This window comes from Scleropages formosus, chromosome 7, assembly GCF_900964775.1.
Source record: "Scleropages formosus chromosome 7, fSclFor1.1, whole genome shotgun sequence".
NCBI classification, from domain to species: Eukaryota; Metazoa; Chordata; class Actinopteri; order Osteoglossiformes; family Osteoglossidae; genus Scleropages; species Scleropages formosus.
This window is the reverse complement of record NC_041812.1, coordinates 11,513,838-11,534,074: the sequence shown is the minus strand read 5'-3', so window position 1 is coordinate 11,534,074 and position 20,237 is coordinate 11,513,838. Positions and strand designations below refer to the sequence as shown.

Sequence of the window (20,237 nt, the reverse complement as noted above, 5' to 3'; positions counted from 1 at the left end):
AAAAAAAGATTTTCCTACTTTGCTCCACGGAGAGGTCGGGTGACAAATTGTCCAACGGCAGAAACTGGGGAGAATGGCCAGTGCAAACAGGCTCTTCTGTCCTCAGGAACTCATCTTCAGATGGCTCTCTGCCCGCAGCATCAAGACGCAAGAGTCCAGCAGTGTGTGTGATCTGGTCCACTGAACCATAAGCATTTGAGACATTAAAAGGAAATGCCTTGCTTTGTTCAAAAACAAAGTTAAAGATTAGTTTTCTCTCCTTAAATTTTTGACTGGCTAAATTACCTGCCACAGGTGACATTTTTGGAGAAAAATGGGGAGATCTGACATCCTCTACTTGACAGGGAAGCTGGACAGTCTGGATAGGAGACACTCTGATAGATGCCTTCAGCTCTGCTGATTTGGAAGGAGCTCTCTCACTGATACTGTCCCATGAGAAGCTAATCCGCTTAGGTTCTTTTTCTGGTTTTGCTATATGCAATTCTACAGGCTCTTGTACAACTAGAGCAAAAGGAACCTCATCCATGCTTGGAGTTATCTGATCAGGTTCTTCTCCAGGTAGAGAAATACCTTTTAAATAAAATGAGAATACATGTGTGAAACACAAACTTCATTGTAAAATTTAATTACATTTGGTTTTGAGAAAACTTGTTTAAACTAGCATTTGGACACCATGCCAGTATAGTGAGGAAAAAATATACATAACCTTCATAAGGTTAATTGTCAGATAATTTGCCATACCTGTGTCAGGAATTGCTCTTATACTGATGTCATTTCTTTCATAGCTTATCTTCTCAGTTACTTGGTCCAAGGTTGCTTGTGTGACATCTTCCACAAGAGGGGGTGGCTGGGCTTGTTCTTGCACGAAGGGCTTCCCTTCAGAAACCTCTCGTCCTGGAGCCTTGTCCACAAAGCCAACAGCTGCGAGTGGGGAAGGAACTCTGACCAAAATAGGGCTAGATGGCACATCCTGGGGCACCTCATCATCTTCTTTGGGAACTTTAAAAGGATGTCCATTTGGCACACATTTCAGACATTTTTTAATATGCAAATTTGGAAAAAAATTGCAGTTTAGGTTCATATTGATTGTCCTACCTGACACGTATGGTGGTATGGGAGCAATTTCAGGAGATGGTGCTTTCTGTGATCGGTCTGTTGGCTCTTCAATAGTCTCCACTTCACCAAGGATGCTAACAACTAGACATTCATAAGGTTAAATGAGATTTTCTGGATAAATAGCATTCCTCCAGAAGGGGAGCTGTTTGTCTTATGCCTTTGTTCAGCACTGTGTCACTGTATGAGAAAAGCGCTCTATAAGAGTAAATTGAATTGAATTGGACTGAATTTAATTGAATTTTTCTAAAAACTAAAAAAGAAACCATTTCGCTCCTCAAAGTCAAAGTCGAAAGTTAAAGTGGCTTTACTGTCATTTCAACCATATACAGCTGGTACAGTATACAGTAAAAAACAACGTTCCTCTGGGACCATGGTGCTACATAAAAGAACAATATATTACAATATATTAAAACAATATATTGAAATATATTATAATATCTACAATAAAAAACAACATATTACAATATAATAATAAATGCCGTAAAAAATGTAAATATTGCAAAAGAAAAATTGCAAAGGGAATGGAATGGTGTTCAGTTACCTGGAGTAAAAGATGGTTCTGGAGAGGCTGCAGGATATGCAACTTTCTTTGTTTGTACTTTCTTTCCTACACCCTCCTCTTCTGTTTCTTGCACAACTGCTGATTCATAAAGTGCACCTTCACTCACTTCATCTCTTGTCTCAACCTTAGCAGCTCTTCTATGCACTTCTACCATAGACACTGGTGGGGCATCCACTGTAAGGCAAGGAAAGCAAGATGGATTGCAAGATAGTGACAGAAGTCTGCTCAACATTCTTAAAATCAAGAACCTTTTCACCTGAAGAAGTCACTTCACCATCCTTGACAGCAAACAAAAAAACCTTGACTGATCTGACCCTTAAAGAATCAACCTGAGATTCCTGTAAATTACCTGTAGTAAGAACAAAAGCAACATTTGAACCAGTTTAACACTCAGGTGTTTAAAAGTCATCCTAAGCATAAATTCTCTTCTAGTAGTGGTGTAGATACCTGATATGATAGACAGCTCAAGAGCAGTCTTGGGTGTAATTTCCTCAGGTGCTTCTGCTTCCCTTCCCAGAGCTTCTTCTTGGCTGGTCGACAGCTTTCTGGGTTCCTCTCCCACATCAGCAATTTCTGAAGAACCCTTTTCACTTATGTGGCTCCTAGAGTGTCTGATTGTGTCAGCCACTTCCTTCAGGCATGCCTGCACAATGTCTTTAAAAATATATGGTGAACAAGGCTTTTCCTTTTGCAAAGCCTCCTTGTGAGGCAGACCTTCTTCAGAAACCACTTCTTCTGGAGTTCTTTCTTCAGATGGAAACTTGTCTATGCTGGGCTTGGGTGACACATACTTGATTTCCTGGAATTCACCTACCAAAAAATAGTATGTAAACAGAAGATGTGGAAACCTGCAAGAATACATTTACATTTATTCACATAGCAGACACTTTTCTCCAAAGCGACTTCCAATGAACTCTTTGTAATGTTATCAGCCCACACACCTTATTCACCAAGGTGGCTCGCGCTGCTAGATACACTACTTACACTGGGTCACTCATCCATACATCAGTGAAACACACTCTCTCTGTCACTCACACACTATGGGGGAACCTGAATAGCATGTCTTTGGACTGTGGGGGGAAACTGCAGCACCCAGAGGAAACCCACGCAGACACGGGGAGAACATGCAAACTCCACACAGACTGAACATTACATTTTTCTTATATTCATAAAATAGTTCATATAAATTCTAAATCTGTTTTTACTGGCATCTACTGTACCTAATGCCAAAGATGGTTTTGGAGATAATTTAGGAGATGTAATTTTCTGTGGTGTTTCCTTTTCTTCAGTTTCCTTCAGAAGGGGAGGTGTTCTTGGAGATGTGAATTTCTGCTGTGCTTTTTCTGTTTCTTCAGTCTCCCCGGGAAGGGGAGATATTCTTGGAGATGGTATTTTCTGTTGAGCTTCTTCGATTCCTCTTGTCTCCTCCAGAAGGGGAGATGTTTTTGGAGATGATATTTTTTGTATAGCTTCTTCTGTTCCTTCTGTCTCCTCTGGAAGGGGAGATGTTCTTGGAGATGGTATTTTCTGTAGAGCTCCTTCTACTCCTCCTGTCTTTTCCAGAAGGGGAGATGCTCTTGCAGATGATATTTTCTGTAGAGCTTCTTCTATTCTTTCTGCCTCTTCCAGAAGGGGAGATGGTCTTGGAGAAGGAATTTTTTGTAGAGCTTCTTCTATTCCTCCTGTCTTCTCTAGAAGGGGAGATGCTTTTGCAGATGATATTTTCTGTAGAGCTTCTTCCATTTCTTCAGTCTTCTCCAAAAGCAGAGATGGTCTTGGAGAAGGTATTTTCTGTAGAGCTTCTTCTATTCCTCCTGTCTTCTCTAGAAGGGGAGATGCTTTTGCAGATGATATTTTCTGTAGAGCTTCTTCCATTTCTTCAGTCTTCTCCAAAAGGGGAGATGGTCTTGGAGAAGGTATTTTCTGTAGAGCTTCTTCTATTTTTTCAGTCTCCTCCAGAAGGGGAGATGGTCTTGGAGAAGGTATTTTCTGTAGAGCTTCTTCTATTTTTTCAATCTCCTCCAGAAGGGGAGATGATCTTGGAGAAGGTATTTTCTGTAGAGCTTCTTCTATTTTTTCAGTCTCCTCCAGAAGGGGAGATGTTCTTGGAGAAGGTATTTTCTGTAGAGCTTCTTCTATATTTTCACTCTCTTCCAGAAGGGGAGATGTTCTTGGAGATGGTGTTTTCCGTAGAGCTTCTTCCATTTCTTCAATCTCCTCCAGAAGGGGAGATGGTCTTGGAGAAGGTATTTTCTGTAGAGTTTCTTCCATTTTTTCAGTCTCCTCCAGAAGGGGAGATGTTCTTGGAGATGATATTTTCCGTAGAGCTTCTTCCATTTCTTCAGTCTCCTCTAGAGGGGGGGATGTTCTTGGAGAAGGTATTTTCTGTAGAGCTTCTTTGATTTCTTCAGTCTCCTCCAGAAGGGGAGATGTTCTTGGAGATGGTATTTTCTGTAGAGCTTCTTCCATTTCTTTAGTCTCCTCCAGAAGGGGAGATGTTCTTGGAGATGGTATTTTCTGTTGAGCTTCTTCGATTTCTTCAGTCTCCTCCAGAAGGGGAGATGGTCTTGGAGATGGTATTTTCTGTTGAGCTTCTTCGATTTCTTCAGTCTCCTCCAGAAGGGGAGATGTTCTTGGAGATGGTATTTTCTGTAGAGGTTCTTCCATTTCTTCAGTCTCCTCCAGAAGGGGAGATGTTCTTGGAGAAGGTATTTTCTGTTGAGCTTCTTTGATTTCTTCAGTCTCTTCCAGAAGGGGAGATGGTCTTGGAGATGATATTTTCTGTAGAGCTTCTTCTGGCATTCTTTCATCCTCATCTATACTGAGAGGCTTTTCTGGAAATGTGATTTTCTCTGGTTCTTCTTGCATTTCTGCATCCTCCTCTGGGCTGGGAGCTGTTCTCAGGGATGCAATTTTCTCTGTCATTCTTTCAGCTTCCTGTAGAATAGGATGCTGTTCTGGATAATAGATTCTCTGTGGTGCTTCTTCTGAAATTCTTTCACCCTCCTCCACATTGGATATCACAGCAGAGAGCACTGTGCTATCTGCTCCAATGACTGTTTCTTCAAATGCAGCTTCTTCACTGATCTTGACCACTAAAGAGCTTATCTGATCCATGACTTCTGTTGGCCTTTCTTGTGGAACATCTACAGAAATGGGTGATATCTCAGGTGGTTCACCAGGTGAAGGAACTCTGTTAAAGTCTGTTTTATCAGGAACCACTTCTACTGGTCTGTGATCAGGCGGAATGTTTCCAGCGCTGGGCCTGGGTGATATCACCTTGACTTCCTGCAATTCACCTGCCATAAATCAGCAAAACAATGCATAATTCAAGTCATAATTTTCTTGTGTTCATAAAAATGGTTCATATAAAAACCTTGCCTTATGATATCCCAAACTGTCTCAATGTTAAAAAGAATGAACTTTTTAGACTTGTATTTTTGTCTTATTAAAATAAAATGATAAAAATCTATTAAAATCCAACGTAAGTGATAATAGTTGAATTAAACCAAGAGAATGAGAGTTTTGGGAAAATACTCTGGATTCCTTTAAATATACCAACAGCTGGTAAATATTATATTGGAATCTCATGAATCACTGTACCTGACACAACTGCTGGTTTAGGAGATATCACTGGAGATGTGACTTCCTCTGGTGTCTTCACTGCATTTTTCACAGCCTCTTCTGAAATAAGCACCTCAACAGGAATCTCTGCTTCTTCCCTGGTTTCTGTTGAAATTGTCTCTACACTCTGGGGCACCTGAAGAACTTCCTCTACAGAGGGAACCTTGTGGAACACCACAGCTGTGGGCTGAGGAACAAAAGGAATATTCTCCAAAGTGGTTGTGGGCAGCATGTCTTCAGTGGGATAATCTTTTTCTTGGAAAACTATTGTTTCCGGAAGGCTCTCAGAGTGAACGATAATGACATCCTCAGATGGGACAGTTGCATTCTCTAACACAACATAGTGCTCCGTGTCTATGATGTCATCTCCTGGGGGAGCTCTCTGAAACACTGCTGACTGGATAGGCGAACCAGGAGCCTGTTCTTCACCAGTAATGGGACTGGTGGGACTCTCACATCTGCTGACAGTCTGACTGTCCTCCAAATGAACTTGACCAACAGTTTTGGCCTCATCATGTTCCTTCTTCTGACTTTCAGTAGCCAGTTTCTCTGTAATGCAAGAATTATGTGAGCCAAATGCCCTTGATTCAGAAAGAATAGCTGAAGGATTTTCATGACTTAAATATTATGTGTCACATTTCCTAAGCAGTCAGGATGGTTACCCTTTGTACCTTGAATTTCTTAATATATTAATTTTATTTTAATTTCACCAGAATATCAGAAGACTCACATATTTAAAAACTTGGCTAGGAAAACTTACTATTACCTACGATTCCAATACTCTTTAGTATGGTATATAGTTTCAGATTTGATTGTTGCTCTAATTAAGTGTACTAAGGGATGATATATGTGGTTACTAAGAGTTGACATGAACTTGATGGCACTTAACAACATCAACAAACCATTGAGAAGTGAAAAGAAATCACCTTACCCCTATTCTTCTGATACAGGTATGTAAGATCTTTAACATCCATAGATGGATTTTCTGTGCAAGGAATAGACAATTTCATCACACTGTTGTTACAAATTTGTTCCTAAAATTTATGTTGTGAATTAACGTGTAAGATTTACAGTATGAGTATGAGTATGACAGCATGAGAGAATTTTTTTAACTCACGGCTCCTGAAGTTCAGAAGTCCCATGCAGTAATCAAAAATAAACTCAATAACATTTTCAGGATCTTCTAAAAGTACTGCCCGACACACACATCCAAGCCAGCTTCTCAGACCATAGGGAACTATGAGTGTCTTCTGAGTCTTGAACAAGTTTCTGGATGCCATCTGAAAGAACAAAATCTTCCTTCAGATACAAAAAATGTGCACCATTTAGACAAAAAAAGGTCAAGCACTAAGAAAAGACAAAGCTTCCAATCAAAAAGGCCTATTTGTTCAATTCTGGAATTTCAATTCACTATTTTAATCACAAAATTATAAATTGTAATTACTACGCCACACATAAATATGCAGCCTACTTATGCTCCGTTGCCAAATGAGATGAGGTTTAGGTGCAAGCTATGAGTTTTGATACAGCACTTAGATTCAAGCCCCATTGACGTGTGCCATGTTGTCATGACATTGTCAACACCAGGCAATTTATTCATTGGCATGTTGTTATAAAGTGTCATCACCATGCAACTCATTGTTGCCTTATGTTTATAAAGTGACCCAGAAGGCACTTCATTGGCTTCTGTGTTGTCACGACAATGTCAGCACCAGGCATTTTATTGGCTGCTATATTGGTTTGATACATGGAGTACTTTGTATATTAACATTCACAAGATTCACACATATCTCAAAACACTCTACACAACTGCTAGTCCACACCATGGTGATACCCTACATCTCCATGCTACCATGTGTTCTAGCTTGTCATCAAGCCCCTAAAGCTCACTCAGAAGACCGCAGCATGATTTGTTTGACCTGCAAAAATGTTTTCATGTATTTCTCCTCAACTCTCAATTGGGCAACCTTCTGTAGCTACCCGCATCAAGTTTAGGGCTCTGGTTACAGCCTGCAGATAGTCAAAGTACCTTCACCCCAATATGTAAAGAGGTTAATGAGATGATGTCCTCTGACACCTTTGTACAGTATTTTCTATCTGATTAAGTTTTACTGGCAGCAGTTTGAATAAGGTGGGCTAGAAAAATGGTATTGGACAAATTATTTGACAGTCAAGGTCTTGTGAAATGCACTTTGTTTACTCTTATTGTATATCACGGGGGGGGGGGGGTTGAACCTGGTCCTGCTCTCCGGTGGGTCTGGGGTTCAAGTCCCACTTGGGGTGCCTTGCGATGGACTGGCGTCCTGTCCTGGGTGTGTCCCCTCTCTCCTCTTGCCGGGTAGGCTCCGGTTCCCCGCGACCCCGTCTGGGACAAGCGGTTCAGAAACTGTGTGTGTGTGTATCACTGGACAAAAACATGTCTGCTAAATAAATCAATCTAAAAGTAATCCTTGCCCACCTGGAAGACTTGTATCATAGCGATAACTTGTGCCTCACTGCTTTTGGACTGTGGTTTAGGTTTGATCCCTATTCACTCTATTTGGACTTTGCATGTTCTCCCCATGTTCATGTGGGTTTCCTCCAGGTGCTCTGGTTACCTTTCACTGTCCAAAGATACACATTTCAGGTGAATTGGCAACTAAATTGCTCATTGTGTCTTTGTATGTGTGACAGACACTGAATTAGTGTTATTTCTTTGTTGTATAAGAGTAAATAAATAAGGTCTGAAAACCGCAGTTTCTAGCATTTTAAGTAATTTTGGACGTGTGAGCTAAATACTTAACTATAGTTTAAAAATGGATATTAAAGAGCATTGAGGCTGTTTTTTGGATTAGGTTTAGCATTTTTTGTTCCCTTGATATCACAGCTAGCTTTCTTCATCCATTGAAGTAGATAGACTTGTATCTAGGAGGTGAAAAACACATTGAGATGTCTCTCCAAACAGCTCAAACTCACAGAATTAGCACCACTGAAGTCCAGCACACCTATATTAAATTTTTAATACACAAAATAAGACTGACAGCAATGTCGCTGAAAATAATGACATCACATTTTGGGCTGTGAAAAGCAGTGTAGCCTTTCCAGTGCTCAAGCATTGTAGGATGGATGTGTTCACCATGAGAGCATCACCAGCCTGTACTGAATGTGTGTTCAGGCAAACAGAAAATATCCATAATTTGCATGGAAAGATATATCTGCTTCTTCTTGAAATTGAACAAGTGAAGGACACTGAATGCTGAGTCATGGTTGATGCCACTTTTACTGCTGGAGAACCATCAACAACTAAAAGGATGTTAGCATCATGTTAGCATCATTCATTTTGTCGCTGTTTTTTTAAGATTGAATAACTTATGGATTTAATTTCCTAGTGTCACACAGCTGTGTTCCTTATCCATTTTATGAACTTTTTCAGAATCAGTACTTCATGAAGTATACACGAGTGTAACTTAAAGAATGCATATGACCTAAATCCTAATTCTCACGCGAAAGCGACCTAATTAAACAATGAATCTGTACTGAGTTTGATCGAAAGCTAACCAGTTTCAAAAGGTACACAACTGAAACAGTATACAGACAACCCAGCTTCTTCCAGTTGATGGTTCAATTGAGTGGAGAGCCACCTCTTGAAGATAATCCACTCTTGGTGGCGCTACTAAATGAGATCAATGAAGCTGCACCGTAAGGTGTTCCTTTACAGCCAGATTTAGATGTTTCAGATTCAACATACAACCTGAACAGGGTGACTGAAACATCCTGATGTTCAGGATAGCAGTGTAGATGCAGTACATTCTCCCTGACAGCACATTCAGCAAATCCTTGACATCCCAGTGTTCTTTCTACTTTCTGTCCTCTAGTGAAAGAAAGTAGTTTGGAATGCTCCTCTCCTGATGAGATGGGTCTGTGGAAGCTGACTGTGAAGGCGTTGATCTAAAGCCACCTCCTGGACTGAGACATCCTCTTACTGGCTCCATTGAAGGTGTAAGAAGCTGTGAAGATCTCTTTGCTAGCAAGACGTGACCAGGCCCAAAGGTTCGAATGTAAGCACTACCATTAAAAGGAGGTTGGTATAAAACTTGGGTGGACAAAGTTCCCTCATCAGTCACATGTGCGAGATGATAGAGGGTCCAGACTCGATTGGGAGGGCTTTGAGGAACACTCTCAGGACGGGTCAGCTGTCTAGCTCCACTGGGAATAACACGAGTAACACGTGTCTGTTCCATTCCTGAAATCAACACAGGGAAAAGTGATTTAGACTGAAAAACGTTTGATTTAGACTGAAAAACGGTGGAAATTTTCAAGCTGACTACGAAAGTTTTCCAATCTTTAATTACCTGACACAGGTGATATATCTGGAGAAAAACTGGGAGAACTGACAACCTCCACTTGACGGGAAATCCTGGTGGTCTGTATAGGAGACACTCTGACAGTTGACTTCACCTCTGCTGATTTGGAAGGTGCTCTCTCACTGATACTGCCCCTCAGGAAGCTAATCTTCTCAGGTGTTTCGTCTTGTTTAGCTAAGAAGAATTTTACATTGTGAGGCAGAGGTTACTGTACAACTGCAGCAGAAGGAACCAAGTCAACAGGCATACAGTAGCTACTGGATCAGGCATTTTTAATACATGAAGCTTTGGAAGATATTTTAGGAGATAAGATTTTTTTGTAGTGTCTGCTAGTTCTTCAGTATTCTTTTCAATAAAAATGCTGAAAAACAAACATTTTTCATGTTGTTAAGTGGAATTAATAAAATACTAATAAAAATGCGACACCCATTAGCTCCTCATACCTGGAGCAAATGATGGTTTTGGAGAGACAGCAGGAGATGTAGCTTTCTCTGTTGTTTCTACTTCCTTTTCTACACCCTCCTCTTCTGCAACCACACCTGCTGACACAGAAAGCGCTCCTTCACTGACATCTCTTGAAGAGCTGACAGGAACACTTACGCGTACTTCTTCTAAAGACACTGTAAAGGAAGGAAAGCAAAATGGCTTGCAAGATGGTGATGGAATGCTATGCAACACCGTTAAATCAAGAACCTTTTCACCTGATAAAGCTGCAGAACTGTCCTTAGCAGCAGAAGAAAGCTCGACTGCGCTGGACCTTAAAGAAACATCCTGAGACTGCTGAAAATCACCTGTAGCTAAAATAAAAAGTGCCATTTAGCTGTTTAGCTTTTCAGTATTTGTTTAAATGAATCCAAAGGATAATTTCTGCAGTCACAAAGTTACCTGATGTAACAGACGGCTCAGGAGCAATTGTAGGCACAATTTCCTCCGGGGTTTCTTCTTCCCTTCCCTCAGCTCGCTCTTGACTTGGAATTCTGCTGGAGAGCTTTCTGGGTTCCTCTTCCCCATCTGCACTTTCTGAATAATCTTTATCACTGACATGAGTTCTTGTATGTCTGATTGCATCAGCCACTTTCTTCAAGCATGTCTGCACAAAGTCTTTAAAAGCATGTGCTGAATACAGCTTTTCTTCCAATGAAGCTTCCTTATGAAGTTGTGCTTCTTCAGAAACTACTTCTGCAGGAATTATTTCTTCAGAAGGAATCTCGTCCATGCTGGGCTTGGGTGACACATCCTTAGGTTCCTGGAATTCATCTACCATAAAAGTATAAAGAAAATACTATGAGTCAGTAAATCAATGAAAGAATGCACACTTCAAGTTAGCGCTCGTGTTCATAAAAAAACTCCATATGAAAATTAATTTAAAATCTGTTATTGCAATTTACCTTTTTCAAAAGGTGCTTTCAGAGCTGCTTTTGGAGATGGGATTCTCTGTGAAATTTCTTCTGATATTTCTTCGGCCTCCTTTACACTAGGAGATGCTTTTGGAGATGTGATTCTTAGTGGTGCTTCTTCTGATAGTCCTTTGGCTTCCTCTAGAGTAAGAGATGTTCTTGGAGACGTGATTTTCTGTAGTGCTTCTTCTGAAATTCCCTCACCTTCTTCTATACTGGGAGGTGTTCTTGGAGATGTGAATTTCTGTAGTGCTTCTTCTAACATTCCTTCAGCCTCCTTTAGACTTGGAGATGTTTCTGGAGATGTGATTTTCTGTGGCGTTTCTTCTGAAATTTCTTCAGCCTTATCTAGAATGAATGTTTTTGGAGATGGGATTCTCTGTGGTGCCTTTTCTAATATTCCTTCAGCCTCCTTTAGACTAGGAGATGCTTTTGGAGATGGGATTCTCTGTGGCACTTCTTCTGACACTTCAGCCTCTTGAGTGGAAATCATAACAGAGATCACTGGAAGTTTTCCAACAACTGTTTCTTCAAAAGAAGGTTCTTCACTAATCATGACCTCCACAGAATGTATCTGATCAGCAGCTTCTGATATTCTTTCATGTTGAACATCTACAGTAATGGGAGACAACTCGGATTGTTCTCCATAGACTTCTGTCTTATCAGAAACCACTTCCTCTGGAATTAATTCTTCGGATGGAATCTTGTTCATGCTGGACCTGGGAGACAACTCCTTGGTTTCCTGAAATGTGGCTGTTATAAAAAAAAAAGAGGTATAAAGAAAATCCTTAATTCAACACATTTTTCCAGTAATATAAAAATGGTATGTTTCAATATAAATTCAAAATCTCATTTTTGGCATCTACTGTACCTGATTCAGTTGGTGGCTTTGAAGATATTACAGGATATATGATTTCCCGTGGTGCTTCTTCTGAAATTCTTTCAGCATCCTCCACAGTGGGAGATGCTTTTGGAGATGTGATTCTCTGTGGTACTTCTGAAATTCTTTCAGCCTCTTCTATACTGGGAGATACTCTTGGAGATGTGATTCTTTGTGGTGTTTCAGCTTCCTCTGGACTTGGAGATGTTTTTAAAGATGTGATTTTCTGTGGTGCTTCTTCAGAAATTTCCTCGGCCTCCTCTACAGAGGGAGATGCTTTTGGAGATGTGATTCTCTGGGGTGTTTCAGCTTCCTCTAGACTTGGAGATGTTTTTGGAGATGTGATTTTCTGTGGTGCTTCTTCAGAAATTTCCTCAGCCTCCTCTACAGAGGGAGATGCTTTTGGAGATGTGATTCTCTGGGGTGTTTCAGCTTCCTCTAGACTTGGAGATGTTTTTGGAGATGTGATTTTCTGTGGTGCTTCTTCAGAAATTTCCTCAGCCTCCTCTACAGAGGGAGATGCTTTTGGAGATGTGATTTTCTGGGGTATTTCAGCTTCCTCTAGACTTGGAGATGTGATTCTCTGTGGTACTTCTACTGAAATTCTTTCTGCCTCTTCTACACTGGGAGATGTTTTTGGAGATATGATTTTCCATGGTGCTTCTTCTGGAAATTCTTCAGCTTCCTCTAAAGTTGGAGATGCTCTTGGAGATGTGATTCTCTGTTTTGTTTCTTCTGAAATTTCTTCAGCTTCCTCTAGACTGGGAGATGTTTTTGGAGATGTGATTTTTTGTGGTGCTTCTTCCGAAATTTCTTTAGCCTCCTCTAAAGTGGGAGATGTTCTTGGAGATGTGATTCTCTGTGGTGTTTCTTCTGAAATTTCTTCAGCTTCCTCTAGACTTGGATACGTTTTTGGAGATGTGATTTTCTGTGGTGCTTCTGAAGTTTCTTTAGCCTCCTCTAAAGTGGGAGATGTTCTTGGAGATGTGATTCTCTGTGGTGTTTCTTCTGAAATTTCTTCAGCTTCCTCTAGACTGGGAGATGCTTTTGGAGATGTGATTCTCTGTGGTGCTTCTTCTGAAATTCTTTCAGCCTCCTCTAAAGTAGGAAATGCTCTTGGAGATGTGATTCTCTGCCGTGTTTCTTCTGAAATTTCTTCAGCTTCCTCTAGACTTGGAGATGTTTTTGGAGATGTGATTCTCTGTGGTGCCTCTTCAGAAATTTCTTTAGCCTCCTCTAAAGTGGGAGATGTTTTTGGAGATGTGATTCTCTGTGGTGTTTCAGCTTCCTCTAGACTTGGAAATGTGAATTCCTGTGGTGCTTCTTCTAACATTCCTTCAGCCTCTTTTCGACTTGGAGATGTTTCTGGAGATGTGATTCTCTGTTGTACTTCTACTGAAATTTTTTCAGCCTCTTCTACACTGGGAGATGTTTTTGGAGATATGATTTTCCATGGTACTTCTTCTGAAAATTCTTCAGCTTCCTCTAAAGTCGGAGATGCAATTCTCTGTTGTGCTTCTTCTGAAATTTCTTCATCTTCCTCTAGACTGGAAGATTCTTTTGGAGATGTGAGTTTTTGTGGTGTTTCTTCTGAAATTTCTTCAGCTTCCTCTAGACTTGGAGATGTTTTTGGAGATGTGATTCTCTGTGGTGCTTCTTCAGAAATTTCTTCAGCCTCCTCCAAAGTGGGAGATGTTTTTGGAGATGTAATTCTCTGTGGTGTTTCAGCTTCTTCTAGACTTGGAGATGTGATTTTTTGTGGTACTTCTACTGAAATTCTTTCAGCCTCTTCTACACTGGGAGATGCTCTTGGAGATGTGATTCTTTGTGCTGCTTGTTCTGGTACCCCTTCAGCCTCCTCTATACTAGGAGATGTTTTGGGAGATGGAATTCTCTGTGGTGCTTCTGACATTCCTTCAACTGCCTCGAGACTAGGAGATGCTTTTGGAGATGTGATTCTCTGTGGTGCTTCTATTGAAATTCTTTCTGCTTCTTCTACACCGGGAGATCCTCTTGGAGATGTGATTCTCTCTGGTGTTTGTTCTGATACTCCTTCAGCCTCCTCTAGACTAGGAGATGTTCTGGGAGATGGGATTCTCTGTGGTCTTTCTTCTGATATTCCTTCAACTTCCTCTACACTTGGCAATGCTTTTGGAGATGTGATTCTCGGTGGTGCTAGTTCTGGAATTCTGTCAGCTTCCTCTATACTGGGAGATGTTTTTGGAGATGTGATTGTCTGTGGTGCTTCTGAAATTTCTTCACCCTTCTGTAGACTGGGAGATATTTTGGGAGATATGATTTTCTGTGGCACTTCTTTTGAAATTCCTTCAACCTCCTCTAGACTCAAAGATACTCTTGGAGATTCAATTCTCTGTGGTTCTTCCTCTAACATTTCCTCAGCCTCCTCTAGACAGGGAATCATTTTTGGAGATGTGACTTTCTCTGGTGCTTCTAATGTTTCTTCAGCTTCTTCGAGTCTGGGATATTTTTTTGGAGATGGGATTCTCTGTGGTGCTTCTTCTAACATTCCTTCAGCCTCTTTTAGACTTGGAGATGTTTCTGGAGATGGGATTCTCCACGATGTTTCTTCTGAAATTCCTTTAGCCTCCTTTAGACTAGGAGATATTTTGGGAGATGTGATTCTCTGGGATGCTTCTTCTGATACTCCTTCAGCCTCCTCTAGACTAGGAGATGTTTTGGGAGATTTGACTCTTTGTGGTGCTTCTACCGAAATTCTTTCAGCCTCTTCTACACTGGGAGATGTTTTTGGAGATGTGAATTCCTGTGGTGCTTCTTCTGACATTCCTTCAGCCTTCTCTAGGCTAGGAGATGTTTTGGGAGATGTGATTCTTTGTGGTGCTTCTACCGAAATTCTTTCAGCCTCTTCTACACTGGGAGATGTTTTTGGAGATGTGAATTTCTGTGGTGCTTCTTCTGACATTCCTTCAGCCTTCTCTAGGCTGGGGGATATTTTTAGAAACATGATTCTCTGTGGTGCTTCTTTTGAAATATCTTCAACTTCTTCTTGAGTGATGATCACAGCAGGGAGCTCTGTATGATCTGCTACTATGACTTTTTCTCCAAAAGAAACTTCTTCGCTGATCTTAACTCCTACAGAGCTAATCTGATCCATGTCTTCTGCCAGTCTTTCTTGTGGAATATCTACAGCAGTGGGTGAGATCTTGGGTGGTTCTCCTGGTGAAGGAATTCTGTCCATATCTGTCTTATCAGGAACCACTTCTGTTAAAGTTAATTCTTCAGATGGAATCTTTCCAGTGCTGGGCTTGGGTGATATCACCGTGAATTCTCGCAAATCACCTGCCACAAATCAGCAAAACAATGCACAATCAAGTTATCATTTTGTTGTATTCATAAAAATGGTTCACAAAATGGAACATTATTTTCCTCTCAATGAAAATCAAAATGATAAAAATCCATCCACATCCAACCAATTTAACAGCAGTTTGAGTTAAACCAAAAGAATAAGCTATAGAAAAATTCCCTGGATTCCTGTGAATATAGCATAAATGGGTAAATACAAATACAGCACATACTGGAAATGTATAAATAGCTATACCTGAAACAAATGCTGCTTCTGGAGATGTCACTGGAAATACTAGTTTTTCTGGTGTCTCCACTGCCCTTTCCATTCTCTCTTCTGAAACAGGCACCTCGACATGAGTCTCTACTTCTTTCTGGGTTTCTAATGAAATTGTATCTATACTCTGGGGTACCTGGAGAGCTTCCCTGTCTGACAGAATTTTGTGGAACACCACAATACTGGGCTGAACTCCTGTGGAGTCAGACCTTTCAGCAGTGCTTACAGGAGAAGCAGAAGTAACCATCTCCAAAGTAGTCGTGGATAGCACATCTTCAGTAGGATGCTCTTCACCTTGGAAAACTATCGCTTCCGGAAGGCTCTCAGAGTGAACGATAATGACATCCTCAGATGGGACAGTCACATTCTCTAAAACAACATAGTGCTCCGTGTCTATGCTGTCATCTCCTGGGGGAGCTCTCTGAAACACTGCTGACTGGATAGGTGAACCAGGAACCTTTTCTTCACCAGTGATGAGACTGGTAGGACTCTCATGTCTGCTGATAATCTGACTGTCCTCCAGGTGAACTTGGCCAAGAATCTTGGCCTCATCACTTTCCTCCCTCTGACTTTCAGTAGCAAATTCCTCTGCAGTGTAGAAATTATGTGAGTCAAATGCCCTTGATTCAGAAAGAATAGCTGAAGTGTTTTCAGGACTTAAACATGTGTTACATTTCCTGAACAATAAGGGGCATTAACAGTAAATTTCACTTGCAGCCTTGAGTGTTCTATGTAAAATCACGTTTTATTAATATGAAAACAAGAGGGGGTGCAGTGGTGTGGTGGCATGGCAGCATGGCAGGTTCAGCTGGTGCCTGCTGTGTGGGCAGGTCTGGGGTTCAAGCCCTGTGTGGGGTGCCTTGCAACGGACTGGTGCCCTGTCCTGGGTGTGTCCCGTCCTGGGTGTGTCCCCTCCCCCTTCGGCCTTGTGTCCTGTGTTGCTGAGTAAGGCTCCGGCTCACCGAGCCCCCTGCTCGGGTCAAGCGAGTTGTTGACTAATGTGAAACTCATTATGAAAACCAGAGTGTTGTTGCCAAGAGATGAAATGTTGCACAGTATAAAACAGAACTAAAACCTACTGAGAGGTTAAAAAGGTGTTATCTTACCCCTGTTCTTCTGATACAGGTGTGTAAGATCTTTGATGTCCATGCAAGGATTTTCTTTTGCAGGAAATAAAAACATTTTTGTTAGTTAGGACAACTCTTGTCCTGTAGCTATATTTGTTTATCACATTGTGGACATCAGCACGAAATTCAGACATAGATGCATTTCAGCCTCAGGCCTTCCTGCTTTCCTCAGGGTGTACACACATTAGTGAGACATGCATAGTGAAACATAAATAACAGACATATACGGCCGTGTGACAAAATTGCATGTAACAATGAAGACCATTGGGAAATAACTGAACATTAAGACAACTGATGGCATCCAATACATTGCAATTGTATTTGTCTTATGTTGTTATTACAGTACAGCAAAGTGAAGTCACAATTTACACAATGACTAGGGGATTGACATAGCTTATAAAGCAAAAGATATTTTGTATTGTATTTTATTGTATATATTACATAGTTTTCGCAAAATGTGAGCGATTCAAGTATCTAAAATCCTTCCACTAAAAATGCTCACATCACCTGCATTATATTTCTAATGATTTAAAGGCATATGATCACCCCGGTAAGTAACCTTTTTCTCTCGTGGTATATTTATTTTTATTTGTATGCCTCATGCCCCATGTTTCCAGGTTAGGCTCCAGATCATTACGATTCTAACTGGACAAGCAATTAGGGAAAATATTTATTTGTATTTTCTCACTGGGGGGTGCGGTGGCGCAGTGGGTTGGACAAAAGTCCTGCTCTCCAGTAGGTCTGGGGTTCGAGTCCCGCTTGGGGTGCCTTGCGACGGACTGGCGTCCCGTCCTGGGTGTGTCCCTTCCCCCTCCGGCCTTACGCCCTGTGTTGCCGGGTAGGCTCCGGTTCCCCGTGACCCCGTATGGGCAAAGCGGTTCTGAAAATGTGTGTGTGTGTGTGTATTTTCTCAAAATCCTGATTCTGTCTCTATGTTGTGAGCCAGTTCCTTTATGTTGTTAATTACAAATTAAATTGTAACCAGTTTGTCATAAATCTTACAGTATATGCTACAATAATCTTGAGATTACACATTGTAATCACTCAAAATAACAAACTTTAAAAAGTATCCATTATACAGTTCCATTTGACCTTAGAAGTAATAAGCTTACTGAATTTCATTGTTTTGCATTTTGAGATGTGTGAGGTAATATTTCAGGTAATACACAATTCACCCAAGGAGAAGGATGATGGAGACTCAATGGCAAGCTCAGTTGTTCTGCAGGGCTTTCAACAGCATTGTTGACTATAGGAAATCCATATTTTCATGTTTTTTACACCAAAAATCACAGTCTACATGAAGCTGAAACCATGCAGGTGAAATTCTGGAAAGATGCAACTTCACTCTGCACTGCACTAACAAGGAAGTCTTGGAGAGTATGAGAGATATTTGTCAACTCACGGCTCCTGAAGTTCATAAGTCCTGTGCAGTAATCAAAGATAAAGTCAGTAATGTTTCCGGGTTCTTCCAAAAGTACTGCCCGACACACACATCCAAGCCAACTTTTCAGGCCATAAGGGATAATGAGTGTCTTTCGAGACCTGAACAAGTTCGCAGATGCCATCTGAAAGAACAAAATTTTCCTTTAAACATGAACAACAACACAAAAAAGTGTCCACATCAGGTTCTGTCTGGTCATTACTAGCACTGCAATTTTAGTTACCTTGTGTTTTAACTTAAAATTTATAAGTGATAATTGTATATGCCACACTGAAAAATCCTGCCAGATGATTCTCTGCCACAAATGCAAATAATCTGAAGGCGGAGCCAAGCTCCTTTGACTTGTCATCAACAGGAATTTCATTGGCTGACATGCAGTGATGACACATCTCCAAGCAATTCATTGGGTGCCACACTTTTCTGATGTGAGACCAGCTGGCGTGTCATTGGCTGCCCTGTTGTCATGGCAATGTCACCAGCAAGCAATTTATTGCTTGCAATGTTGTTATGACATGGCACTACCAGGCAATTTATTAGCTGACATGTTGCCATGCTGATGTCACCACTAGGCAACTGATTGACTACCATGTTAATAACACGTCACCGCCAGGTAGTTCATTGGCTCCAGTGTTGTTAAAACCTGCTCCATCAGGAAATTTGTTGGTTTTTTTGTTATGAGACATAGCTAATAAGTAATTACTTACTGGCAAACTTTTTACTTATACAAATTAGTTATGATTTAGAAAGCTAATTTTGCCAAATACAGCCTATGAAAATGTCAATTATGAAATTTTCTAACAAAAATATTCCTTGACTGTTTCTCAGTTTGTTAAAAAGAAAAGATTACAAAATCTGGATGAAAAAGACCAAGTTGCTTTACTTTTGTCTAAGTACTTCACAGGAGTTTCCTCCTTTGCCTTTTACCAAGGATCTTCCTGAGGTCCACCAGCATCTCTTTTGTCTTTCCAAAGTTAAGCTGCAGTCAGTACCGCTCACTGAAGTCGATCATGGAGCCTCTCTACTCACCCCCTGTTCATCCTAGTTACACAAGTCTTTTGCCATATCACCTGGGAACTTCTGTAAATGACACAACTCGATGTTGCGCCTGAAGTCTAAGGTGACCGTCTGACCAGGAAGTGTGTAAAATGCATTTTACTCACTCTATGATAATCACATCTATTTGTTATCTGAACATAACATTCACTGAATTTATTTATTATGGTTTATGGAAAATTAGTAACATTCAAGAGTTATAGCATTGGTCATTACTTGATACCCGGCAGGTGACATAGTGGTTAAAGCCTCTACCTTTAGACCTGAATGACCTAGGTTCAAATCCAGCCTCCTGCTGTAATAGCTTTGATCAAAATGCTTACCCTGAATTGATACAATAAAAATTAACTACTTACATAAATGTGAGTAGCTTCATGTTCTTAGTTGCTTTGGAGAAAAGTGTCAGCCAAATCAATGTCATTACATCTCTGAAGGTTAATGTAGTGCAACAAGGAGTGTTAGCACAAGTACTAAATCATATAGTAGGTAGATGAAAGATAACTATTTACAAGAATTATTTTTGGTGTTGTACTGAAAGGAAAGTCTTTATTAGTTACAACACTGAAATGTCTTATATTTTGTTCTCCCCACTGTTTTTTCAATTTGAAATAGAGATTCTGATCTGTGGAAGGACAAAGAATACAGTGCACTATTCCAAACACATTTATGTCAGTAGAAACCAGACTGAAAAGAGCACCTTTCAGGGGAAGTTATCAGGTTAAAGTGGACCTTCAGGTCTCATCTGCAGTCTAGATCTGTGATGGATGGAACATTTAGAGATTCAGATATTCCTCTTGCTGTTATACGATCATGCAGTGCAATCACCCGGCATAATGATTCCCACGACATGGCTTCTTATTCCATTATTTATCCCTCACCGTGTTCAACAGCTGGCAACAGACATTGCGAGTTGAAGGCACCTCTTGGCTTTCTCCAAACATATGGGACAAACCTGTGCAGATGTTGGAAACAGAGTGAAACGTTACTCATCAAACATTTCACTTTCATCTGTTGCTCAAGATTCCAGATTTTTTGCTCCTTACACCAGGTTTATGTCTTTGTGTATTGGCCTTGTACTGTATACTGTTTCCAAATG

General features: G+C 40.6%; 1 protein-coding gene and 1 long non-coding RNA gene across 2 annotated transcripts; both read right to left on the bottom strand.

The window, feature by feature from the left end:
• Positions 1-929: 929 nt before the first annotated feature.
• On the bottom strand, positions 930-1,734 carry LOC108937681 (uncharacterized). Its single transcript, XR_001966364.1, has 3 exons — positions 1,658-1,734; positions 1,096-1,197; positions 930-999 (listed from the first exon to the last, which is right to left on the bottom strand). It is a non-coding gene; the product is annotated as an uncharacterized LOC108937681 (long non-coding RNA).
• Positions 1,735-9,138: 7,404 nt separating this feature from the next.
• Positions 9,139-20,116, bottom strand: LOC108937591 (titin-like). The gene is made up of 10 exons (XM_029253531.1): positions 20,020-20,116; positions 18,050-18,212; positions 16,627-16,680; positions 11,914-15,240; positions 11,034-11,795; positions 10,531-10,902; positions 10,347-10,442; positions 10,089-10,184; positions 9,634-9,819; positions 9,139-9,524 (listed from the first exon to the last, which is right to left on the bottom strand). Exons 1-10 carry the CDS (start codon positions 20,080-20,082, stop codon positions 9,139-9,141), a joined length of 5,505 nt encoding a protein of 1,834 aa, XP_029109364.1. The 5' UTR covers positions 20,083-20,116.
• Between the last annotated feature and the right edge of the window lie 121 nt (positions 20,117-20,237).

Coding starts and splice junctions, on each gene's coding strand:
- LOC108937591 (XM_029253531.1), bottom strand. CDS start 20,082: ATGTTTGGAGAAAGCCAAGAGGTGCCTTCAACTCGCAATGTCTGTTGC. Junction 18,213..20,019: donor GTTGCCAGCTGTTGAACACG/GTGAGGGATAAA, acceptor TTGTTCTTTCAG/ATGGCATCTGCGAACTTGTT. Junction 15,241..16,626: donor CCTGTATCAGAAGAACAGGG/GTAAGATAACAC, acceptor GATTTGTGGCAG/GTGATTTGCGAGAATTCACG.